Consider the following 12233-nt stretch of genomic DNA (forward strand, 5'->3'; position numbering starts at 1 on the left):
GGCACCTTATCAGTAACAGGAGCTCTAAACCCTTGGTAAAACCTGGCTTCTACCCCAAAAGTTCACTAAAAGCTTCTGTCCTCCTAAGATATAAACTATCCTCTTACTAAAGTGAGGGGATTTTGCCACCAACTTTAATGGCAGCAAGATCAAGGACAAAAACATCTTTGTAAAATTTCTGTTTATTTTGTCTAGGTTACATCATGGGACTATATTTATATTCATATCCTATTATTATTTTTGTTATGTAACCAGAGAGATTATTATCCTTTACAATAAACCTTTGTTTGCAGGAAATTTGAAAAGTAACAGAGCAGCTACTGAGATCAGAAGTTGGCTTTTCTTCTCCTCTAAGTAAACAAGAAGCATCATGCACTCTAAGCATATTCACAAACTTTCCATTATTGGAATATACTACACAGTCTTGTCAAAAATTAGGTATTAGCATTTATCTGTGAGCAGTAACACACAAATCTACCTAATTTACCCGAAAGCAAACAGGAAGACAAGACTGAACAATCAGAAAGAAAAGTTTTCATGCAAAACAGAATTAGATGATTGGATCATTTCCCAAAATACACATCTAATTAAAGCCTGAAATCATTAGCCTGATTGTTAATTGCATTTGAAATTTAGAAGCTTATAAGAAAAAAAAAATTGAATACAATGCGTGCATCCCAAGTTTTATCCTACCTCCATGCTGCTGCTCCAGCCCATTTCTTGATTTACCATATCCATAACTTAAGGGTGTTCTCTGGTAACTAGACGGAGAAGCAGGAGGTGAACAGATTGGTGACATCGGAGGAGACTTGGGCTCCTATTTCAAAAACATATCAACAGAAAATGGAATTTTGAGATGACAATAAAATGACAGAGTAATTCTGCGTGATAATCCAAACACATACAGCCTCATAGGCAAAGAACACTAAAACACAGCAACTCCCTAAGTCCCTTTATTTTCTTGAAAATTCTCATAAAAAAAAAAAAAAAAAAGAGAGAGAGAGAGAATGTGTGTGTGTAAATAAAGACAGGCTTTGGTATTGAGCCTTCTTCTAGGAGTAAAGCACAGCAAGGCTGTAATAAAGCTTTACAATTAACAGCTTAAGACATTTTACTTCCAAATATGCCTGAAGTATTTGTCAAAGGCTTAATGTTAGTGGCTGTCTCTGAATTTATGTATCACATTTATTGGCGTGAATGCATTCTTTGTTTGAGAGAGTATTTTTCATACCAAAAAAACATACAAAAAATAAAATAAATCTCTGAATTGGTATTTTAAGTACTCTGTGGATTTGCAAATGTTACTGAGTATCTATCCCAGAGTGTTCTCTTTCCACTGACTTACAGAGATTGTTTAAAAGGAGGATGCGATCCTGAAACAGTTTACTGTATAAAAGGAAAAAACCACAACAGAGACAACCTAGATGGAGCCAGAGGTTTGATGGCAGCATTCTGCTTCGGTATCAATACACACAGACAGATGGAAGTACATGCTCTTCTTCCTCATCCTGTTATTTGCTTTAAACATCTTGTCATCAACTCATTACTGTTGGTTAACCTCAGGCTGGGAATGTCGTTACTCACACTGACGCAGTGTCACAAATGCATGCACACATTACAGAAAGATAAAGTGCCTGCCACAAGGCATTTATAACATGACCTGATACAGTACCAGAAGAGGTGTCAGGCCTAGGAAAAGAATTATGCAAATAATGCTTGCTGTGTGAAGTCCCTTGTATTTGAATAAGCACTCTCAACTCTCCTAAATGCAAGTAACATAAATTTCATTTTGACAGCATTATTAAATCGGCAATTCAGAACAGCAGAAATCGGCAGGATGTTTCACTGAAGACAAAAGAAAAACAGATTTCTTCTAGGCTACTCTGATGTTACGCCTGGGAGAGACTAGATGGAAAAAAATGTCATAGCCTTATTCTACCCTGGAATAGTGACTCATGATGGGCTTTCCCTCCTTTCAACACCTCTCTTTCAATTGAGTATTTCTGTAGCAACTAAAGATTACACTTACCATGAGAAATTATTCACTTTCCTATTTATCTCCCCCCTTTAAAAGATAGATTTCTATTTGCTCCTCCTCCCCCTGCCTTCTCCAAGAAATAGAGCTAGAAATAAGTAGGAGGACAGCATTGAAAGAACTTCTACAGAATATTACAGGGCTGATAATTCATATAAAGAAATTCCTTTCAGGGATACAACTGGTATGAGAGATCATCAGAATAAGCGCACAGTCCTGATGGGTATTATTTGCAAGTAGGGAGTTCATTCGAGTGTAGTACTGCAAAACTGAACAAGCTCATATGAGTGTAGTCATTTACAGGACTGGACCCAAAAGGAGTATGCATAATGATATATTGGCCTGAAGGAGACAGGCCAGTTACCTGTTTGTCCCCTTCATCTGTTCTTTTGTAGGAATTTTTTTCCAAAGTTGCATGTGGAACCTGAAATTTAACTCCATGGAGTTCTGCTGGATTCCCATAACGTATTTCACTGTCATTTTTCAGCGCCATAAACCGTGGCAGAGGCAATTCTTCATTAAAAGAAAGAAAAATTCAATTGAGTCTGTGATATATTAAAAGTCTTTGAAGCAGTATTGTATCGCAAAACCAATGGAAGAGTAAAGAGTAGTATTTACGTTTTGTAATATTTGTAACTGTGGAACTCTTGTGATTATTTTATGTCTTAGTGAAAAATGTGAATGCTATGCAAAGCTGCATTCACTAGTTCTATACATCCTTTCTCAGTGCAAAGAGAAAGAAATAAGCCTTGTGTGCATTATTAAAGCAAGTGTCAAACTCATTTCCTGTCTTGGAAATGTTGTCTAAAATGAAAAGAATAGTTTCTCACAGAAGCTGTGGGACTAATGAATTCTTTAGGTCAGGATCATGGTATTCTCAGCAGAGCCACCATAAGAGAAACAAATTAAAAATGCTAGGGTTCAGAGATCACCTCGAGGCCTGATGAGTCTATGGTGTCAAAAGAACCCATTTTGCCTCCGCTCTGCAGAGCAAAAAAGGGCACTTCTAACCAAATGCATCTTTAAGACAATTCAGGATTATTTTGAGAGAACATCATATTTTTAGAAATCTTTATTTTTGTGCACAGTCACCCTATAAGATCAATACAACTAAAATTAACAGAACGCAGGCTCCAAAATCAAGCAAAGCCCTACATCACCTCTGTAATCATCTACACCTAAAACTACTAATGGAAAGAAAAAGAAATCAATTCAAGTCTGCTGCATGCTACTCATCCCACTCTGAAAGCACTAATATATTTCAAGAGAAAATGTAATTAGCACTGGAAGCGCTTCAGTAACAGTCAGTAAGCAGGACATCAATACAAGAACTGAAAGTATCCTTGTTCACTCAAATTCATGCATTATTTGCAGATGCTGTACTTACAAAACCTACTCAGTAAATCTCACTTAATTCAGATTTCTAGATTAGTCTGTTTCTTCTCAAATTAACAATAGCACCCCTAAAAAGAAACCCAATGCAAGAGAGAGAGAAAATAAGCTGTCTGTAAGGAAAACTACCACAGACAAATCCAGGCTGCCTGTTTTACCCCTGGTTTAAACTCTCCTGATGGCTACTCACCATTCTGTGGTACCCGCATCAGATCACCTCCACTTCACAGGGAGCTCCGCAAGTGCGGAAGCTTGGACAAGGAGCTTAACTAACGGAGGTCTGCATGTGCCCAAGCCCAACTTTCAGCAGGGAAGAGGCAGACCTGGGAATCCAATCCCTGCTCCTTAAAACATACATGAATACAGCTGCTAGGGTTGACCTGCCAAACAGCACCCCGACTACAAGGCTATGGGTAGGTCCTCGCTTTCCTACCTTCTCGCTCATCTCATGGTCTTTTGTGCTACTGGCTTCAGTAGGAGGGTGGCAAACACTGTGACCCAGAGCACATCCTCATGTGATGCTTCAAATACTTGCCTGCAACATGGGAGCTAAGGGTTCAAACCTGTTCAGGATGAATCACAACTGGAAAACCATCTGTTGTGAAATCCAAGCACTGCTGAGGCAGAACATGGATCACCAAGGCAAAAGTATCTAGCTTCTGCCATTGACTCACTACCAAGCTTTCACAGCTTAAAGGTACCTGCTTTTCTCTAGTTCTCTAGACTAGACATTGATGAGCTCTTTTAAGAACTATTTTTCTCCATCAGGATGGCATATTTAATATCAGTGTCAATTCTTCATGAAGAAAAAAAAATGTTACACCACATCTAACGTGTTTTCATACATAGCAATACAAAGCATTATGATTTTACCACCAGTGCCTGTTTATTTCAGTAGGATTATCTGCTAAAACAGGTCAGTGATGCAAGAAAGACCCCTGAGGACTCCACAACCCCAAAAACATTACTGCAATCCAGAAGGAGCCACCAGCCCCTGCTCTGGACAGCTTTTAAGATTAGAGGCTGAAGGTGACAAAGAAATGGATCCATAACACTGAGCAGCTGTCTTTCTCTGCATTTTTTTGATAATGCTTTTTATAGACGGGGATGTAAAGTCAGCTCTGCCATACATGCAATTCACCGTAATTTTCTGCCAGTCACTTGGAGGATGTAACATTACCTACCAGACCTTCTCCATTCCCCAAAATACAGTTTTGCTTCATAAACAAGTTAGAAGAAAAGTTTACCACAACAGACAGCTTAAAAGCATTAAAGAAGGGAAGAAACAAGTGCACAGCTTTGCAAGCAAAATTTGCTACTTACCATTCCTAATGCTCTCAATCCGTACTGGAAACCCTGACTGTGCTGCTGCAATTAACTTCAAAGCAATATAAAATTGAGCAGGACCAAAATAACCCACACGTTTGGCTCCACAAACTTCTGTAATCTAAGAGAGAAGAGGCATATTTTTGGTAAAATGCATTTCACTCCTACAGGGAATGTAAGCAGCACTAAGTAAACAAGCAAAGAAAACAAGTCTTTACAATTGCAAAAGGCCTGTTGTATTTGAAGTTCTCTATTAAGTGTAATTGTTTCAATTCAGGACACTCCTGTCTGATCATACTCCCCTTACATCAGAGACAAGCAGTTATTTATTATCCTTTTCAGAAGTATTACTGTGTGACATTGCTATTCTGAAACACATTGTGCTTTCATAGCACAAGTGGTTGAATTTTAGTAGCAGGTGAAATGATCACTGTAAGTACGCAGTCCCATAAAATGCTTCCATCATAGACGCTGTGATAGCCCTTATAACAATAGTTCAGACAATCACTGTAATTAGAATATAAATATAACACAAGAAATATCCCAGCACACTACTTCAGCAAAACACTCTTCCTTGTGAAAAATTAACATTGTCTCAGCAGAGAAACTGTTTCCCCCACCCTGTTTCCATATATCCTTAACTAGACCTCAACCACCTCCTCTGCGAAGGAAACCATTCCAGTTTCACACACAGAGACAACAGCTAAATAAACAAAATCTAGCAGCGGGTTTGAAACACAGATGCTAATTCTCCCATGCCTGGAGCCGCAAGATGCTCACAAACAAATTTCTGTCATGCTTTCAGGTTAGAATGAAACAATGTTGCCCTCAGATGTAGGGGGGAGCCTCCAATTCTTTTTCTAAAAATACATATAGATTAGCAATGCCTCCTCACTGCTGAGACTTCGGGGCCTGTGCACAGACTGATACTAGAGCTCTGCTGTTTTTTCATGGTAAGTTCTGCTCTCTGGAAAACTCTGCCAGTAGTGCAAGTGTCAGTACTCCCAATCATGGGATGCATGAAGGAAATTATTTGCACTTGATGCATGTAAACAAACAGCACAAATGAATAGCCATTTTTTTTCTAAATTATTATGTATACTGTGGCAGAATGTAACGTGCAACAATTTTTGAGAACTGGACACCTCAGAATGGCAATTTTTAATGATCAAAGAAAATTCTCTTCAAGTAAATGTTTTCTTCTCTGGATGTGGCTGCTGCTTTGATTGAACGAGCGCTGGCTTTCTCCTCTTCCTGCTAGTTTCCGAGATGCATGGCTTAATTCCTTGATCACAAGATGCATCAAGCAGCTTTCTTTTCTCTTACTGCTTGATGAAAAGGGAGACTGATTCTCTGTAAGCGTACAGCTTCAATTAACCAGTGGAATTTGCCATTCCCTTTCTTCTACATATCTTTTTTCTGATGTCACTCTGATTTTTTTTATTTTCTTTTTGTAGCTGGCCCAACTTCTTCTTTTATTTTCCAGTGGGAACCCCGGGCATTTGGCACACACTTGAGAGGGATGGTGCAGAAGCGTGTTTAAAAATGGGAGAGTTGTGAGGAGGGAGCAGCAGATGGAGAGGAATTGTGCTTGGACAGCCTCCAGGCCTCTGACAGCGATGACCTGTGCTCCACTGCAAACGGCGGGGCACGTGAAGGAGCAAAGCATGGCAGGGGTACCTGGGCTGTACACACGACGCCAGGACCCCCTCTGCCCTCGGCTCCCCAGTGCTACAAGAAGTGATGCTGCCCAGCACAGCGCCCCACTGAGCCTGCAGGTAATCCCACAGCCAGACTGTCAGGACACCTTGGCAGGGTGCAGAGCCAGGACTCAATGCCAAAGGCTGGAGCACCTCTCTGCTGAGGGAGCAGCGACGGGCAGACTGCCTGCCTGTGGCGTAAGGCAGGGGCAGCGCTAGGGCAGACAGCAGGTCTGGGGGCACTGGCACCATTTTCGGATGGCTGCGCATCAACACTGTAGCTCCTGAGTTCCCAAGCAGGTATATATTTCCCTCCCTTGCCCTCCCCTTGCTTCTAGACGAGCCCCTAATTTCCTCCACATCTCCAATTCCTACGTGGTGTTTCCCCACCGATTGCCTGACCTGCTAACTCTGCCTTCCCCAGCGGCATGAAGCAAACCAGGTCCACCAGCATCAGCCAGGAGCACACAGCACGGCCTCAGCCTCGCCGGCTCCCACGCGCAGCATCGCTAGGGCACGCCAGGCACCAAAGGGCCGTCCTCCATCCCCAGCTCAGCCCAGGAGTGGCAGGTACACAGGAACCGTCTGGCCTGAGGCTTCCTACGAATCGCAGGTGCAATATCCAGCACCCGCCTGACACAAGCCCTGGGGCAACGCAGCTGCAGACAGCTCGCTGGCCAGAGAGCTACAGCAGCCACACTCCTTTGCTCCCAGTTTAGAAGTTGTCTGCTGAGGCAGGGGGAAATCTACCGATCCATTAAACTAGTAAACCACTGCGGTTGTGGCAAGGTTTTCACATACGCACATCCCAGTTTGTTACAGCACAACTAGCAAAAGAAAGTGTCTCAGCTACCTAACTTATAAACCACTCAAAATGACCCCTCCTCTGCCCACTCTCCAAGATAGCAATTTTCTCATAGAATATGTTTGTACATGTGCTTTATTCTTATGCATGGCCTTTTGCATACATGCATCACCACTAATGTATGTTCTCAGTCTCACTAGTCTAAAACCAGCTGATTAACTTACCCAGAGTTTGCATGCTAGCGGGGCAGAGACACATATGAGTTACTGAAATTCAACCTAAGTACATGGCACTAGTTTGTTATGGGGAAGAAGTAGTAAAGTAAGGACAAAATCAGTCCCCGTGTCTGAGCAATGCTTGATGGACCACCTTGCCCAAGTCTGCACAAATTGCTCAATCGATGAGGCAGCATCATTGCCTAGAACACAGTGTTTTCTTCTTTTTTTACATACAGCCACAATCATTTTCAGAGGCAAACCTTGCTGCTGTCACCTAGACCGTGACCACTTCACAACTAAACTGTGACGCACAATTGCTCTTATTTGGGACTGCAGTTCTTCAGGCGAAGGCTAGCAGTGAATACAGGACTGTGCCCAGCACAAGCACGGGATACCTGTGGATCAGCTGCTTGCCCTGCCTGCACCCCAAGGCCGGCATGATGAGGCTGGGAGCACTCATGTCCCCTGTGATTTAGGAAGGGCTCCCAGGGCAGAGGTGACTACAGCTGCTGTGCTGCGAAGACCTTGAGCAGAATCCCTCGTTCAAGGGCAGGCACAGCTGGCCAGATGTTTCCTGGAGGGATTTTTCTCCTCCAGGGTTTCTTTCCTGCCCTGCCACCCTATGCTTGTGGGCACAAAACGACGGCATTAGCACGAGCTATGTCTTCTCTCACCAGCTGCTAGAAAGAGGAGAACATGGAGCAACCGGGACTGACACAGGGCATTGTAATGCTACGATCTTTTTTCTGCTATCAAATTGTTACCTTTTGAAAAGTAACTAAGAGTTGATTTTGTATATATTTTTCTATACCTTGAAATATTAAGGCCACTGAACACCATGCATGCTCAGCTTGCCCCTAATATGGCAACATAAGCATTTAATTCTGATAAAGCAGACTAAAAAATGTGTAAATGACACAGCCTCTCTCAATAATACTGCACTGTTGCTCAAGCACCCTTACAAATAATCATTCTGAAACTGTCTTTTTGTAATTTTGCTCTTTGGTAGTAACAACAGAAAAATATTTTTAGGCACAATCTCCTCCAAGTTATTTTTGCAATTAAAAATTGAACAAACAAAATCCCGATTTCTTGCTGATAGCCTACAGCAACAGACGCAAGCTGATACAGTAGCCAAATTTATTACACAATTAATTGGAGCTATTCACATAGAGTAATTGTAGGCACAAGCATTTATTCTCGTTAGATTCACAGTATAGTTAAAGGAGAAGTACTTAAGTTCCCTTCCAGAGAGCAATTCTTACTACCTAAATCAGGGCACTGCTCAGAGCTGCCAGCTGGAGAAACCTCTCTCTCCAGCAACAGAGGTAGATGGCAGATTAGCCTTTATTCAAAATCAATTCCTCAGAACACGCTGCCTGCTTAAATTCTCACAGCAGCTTAAACTGAATATTGCATTTTTTTATTTGCTGGTTTTACCTGTTGCAGGGCCAGTGCATGCAAGTCTCTTGATGGGCAGATTATGTTTAGCAATATGCATTGCTGAAGTTAAAGCAGTTTCTGCAATATACTATTAAGAATCTTTAAGATCCACCTGAATTAAAAGCATTGTAAATGAATGAAATATGATATTTTTCAAGCTGAAACTGGACTCCCCACCTAATAAAACAGAGAGCACTTTGGAACTAAGGTATATGAAAATATCCCCTGAAAGACAGGGGAAACATCAGTTCTGCTTTCATTCAACTGATGTTTAAAAACAAGATCTTTCTATCCTTTCCTGTTGCTCGTTTAGGTTACACAGTTTTCAGTAAGTTAATAAGGAAAGAGCTGGTATCTTCTATTCATGTACGGCTAAACAGGTGAGCATGTAAAACAAAACAAATTGCACATCTTGATACTACAAGGGGCTTTAAGACAGAACTATTGATAATCAATTTTCATTGTAAAACTTTTTTAAAAATTCTTCAGCAGCAAACCATAATCCTTCAACGATAGCTGAATATGGAACAAAAGTTTAATGAAGAACATGTTGGGAAATAATTTTTCATGGTGGCAGGTTACTGCTTTTGCTTGCCAAATCTGACCTCAGGATTCTAAACATTAGTCAGAGAGACCTGTTCAATGGTTTGTGAGACAAGAATATGATGCTGAAAAGACTAAAACCAAGTTTAAATTTCTGCAAGGTGTAATAGCTCATATGGAACAGATTCACAGGTCACTGGCCAATTAAGAAAAAAAAAAAGTCAATTCAAACAACATGCAAAAACAACATTTCTCAGAGAAGTATGGAAAGCTATAATGTCTCATCTCTTGTTAGTTCTAAATCAGTCCTGGAACAATGCCTTCAAATTCACTGGAATTTCAACAGATAGCCTTAAAACATATGTTCTGTACAAGAATCACACCATCTTTCCTATCATGCAGCCACAAAAGATGGTGAGAAAGATCTACATGTGTGCACACCCTTCTGATGGGCCAGAAGTTTTTCTATGCTTGTAAAAATGCATTTTTTTTTTCAGAGAGACCTTTGACTTATCAACATTAAAATTTAAAATGTAGCTATGGTATCACCAGGGCCTCTGAGCTGTTTGGAAGAATGGCTGTTTTAAATTACTGTTCTCCATGCAAAGTACTAATAGAAAACCCTTACTCTTGAGATGCTGGAACAAAAAGCAAATTTTTGTATTTATTATCCACTCACTGCTCTGCTCTATCGGCTGACAGCAAGCGTTATTTTTGTAATTGCTCCTTGAAGACATCCCACGTAGAGCAGCTTTTCCTAGCACAATCTGACATTGTTCCAGCTCTCCCCTACTCTCTCCAAAAAGTTTCCACGGCAGTCTCCAAGAGCGCTGACCTCTCAAACACCCTGGGCAGCTCTAATTTAGATTGCATGAGCTAAACTTCAGGATTTAAACATAAGCCTAGAGCTGAAGGTTGTTTTCTATAAGTACAGAAAGGGGGGAAATCAGAAACAACCATTCAATAGTCTTAGAATAGATGGACAGGCTGAAGATGACCATCCTCCAGCCTTAAGAGAAAGGTTTTCACCTGCAAGGCGAAGGTAGAGCTGGGACTTCTGATTTTTTTTACTCAGCCATTAAGTGTGCTATGTCATCCTCTGTATCCACCTGGCACACAGTTTCTGTCTGTTCTGCCCATTTGTCACGAGCTGCCATGAAGATTATCACTGCCTTTCATCTGCAGGTAAATCCAGCCCAAAGGAGCTCAAGCCTTTGTGAGCACTTAAGACACTGCTAGGAACACATACAAGCTAATTTCATATTCAACTCTTTCCGAAAAATGAAGATGATGGAAAACACTGGCTCCTAGGTCAAAGGATATCTTCCAGCTGCGTCTTTTGTCTCAGCCCACCTTTGAAAGGACAATTTTTAGTACTTGTCCTTGCTCGTGATAAAACTAGGCAAAAAGATTTTCCAATTTATCAGTTGCCTCTGCATTTTATGGAAGATGTTAAATAGCTTCTGCCCAGAATGCCTACAATAACGCCAGACACACTTCAAGAAATGCCCTCTGATGCAAGAACAGTAGCAACAACACACCTCAGAACCGAACTGAGGAATAACCAGAGACTCCCTTCAAAATCAACCATCCTAATACAACTGTCTCAAAGACGAGCATTTGCAGAGGCAGCTTATCAACAGCTTATCTCAAAACTGTATCATGCATCTGACCCACTTTGCTTTTTTGTTTTAATTTGTGTTTATAGATTCTTTGATCTGCTTGTTATAGACATGCTCTGCTACATTCTTAAATGGATATTTCTTTCTGAAGGCATCCTTGTTCAAATATCTGTAACAGTACCTGGAGCCTGGGCTACATCTCTCTTCATTATTTAAAGCAAAGTAAGAAACAACATATCCTGGATCCAGAAGGATACCTTGCTGCCAGGGAGGGAAGAAGCAGGAACATAACGGAGCCGTTAGGCATCAAACTGCACAGAGGAAGACACGCTGTTATGGATTAGTTTGCTAGTTTTGCTCCTTTGTCTCAGTGGTATTTCAGTAACCATGTATTTTATTTTGTCATCTTGTCTTCTAAAAACAGATGCTTTGTCTATTTTAGACTTTTTTAAACATAAGCTGATGTACTTCCTAAAATCTAGCTATTCTGAGCAAACAGGGCTCCAAAACCTAAAACAAATGAATTTTCAACAGAAGTTGAAAATGGCTTACTTGATGGGACACAAGATCACTAAAATTACTAAAAGCATTTTCAAACAATTCTGTAAGTCTCATATTTTAGCACAACAACAAAAATATTTTATATGTTAGAAAAAGTCAATTCCTGAGCAGAAGTAAAAAACCTGTTTTGAATCAGGAAAGATTCCTGTGGCTGGGTGACACAGGGACAGCAGTAGTCAGTAGCAGGTGCCTAGAGAAACTAGAGTATGCAAACCATGTAATACTTTGAAGAGGAAAACAGGCAATGCCAGCATACTGTAAGTTAAAAAAAATATTTATGTGAATTACGCAGCTACCATGACATGTAACTCAGCACTATTAAACAAAAGACTTCAAATATTGGGAGTGTTGGCCAGAAAGACTCTGTCAGTGAATAAATGGTGCTGATATATCATAATACTTACAAGTGCTGAACTGTACATAAAATAAATCCAGCTTCCTATACTTAGCGTTTTGTCTTTAATATACAAATACTAATGAATCTCTTTTTCCTTTATCTGTATGTGATGTTGAAAAGGCAGAGACTGTCATCTAATATCATTCTTATTGACAAGTTTAGGAATCACTATTCCTGAGAAACATATGAAA

General features: G+C 40.6%; 1 protein-coding gene across 8 annotated transcripts in view; it reads right to left on the bottom strand.

Moving 5' to 3' along the window:
* REPS2 (RALBP1 associated Eps domain containing 2) overlaps positions 1 to 12233 on the bottom strand; it is a 106145-nt gene that overhangs the window by 65624 nt on the left and 28288 nt on the right. For 7 of the 8 annotated variants that reach the window (XM_064499653.1, XM_064499645.1, XM_064499649.1 and 4 more), the window contains exons 2-4: positions 4751 to 4874; positions 2400 to 2548; positions 694 to 817 (exon numbers count right to left, since the gene is read on the bottom strand). In XM_064499653.1, the coding sequence (XP_064355723.1) occupies positions 694 to 817; positions 2400 to 2548; positions 4751 to 4874 (397 nt within the window). The remainder of the gene's footprint in view (positions 1 to 693; positions 818 to 2399; positions 2549 to 4750; positions 4875 to 12233) is intronic. The other variant, XM_064499660.1, reaches the window with a different exon arrangement.

This window comes from Dromaius novaehollandiae, chromosome 1 (genome assembly GCF_036370855.1).
Source record: "Dromaius novaehollandiae isolate bDroNov1 chromosome 1, bDroNov1.hap1, whole genome shotgun sequence".
Taxonomy (NCBI): domain Eukaryota; kingdom Metazoa; phylum Chordata; class Aves; order Casuariiformes; family Dromaiidae; genus Dromaius; species Dromaius novaehollandiae.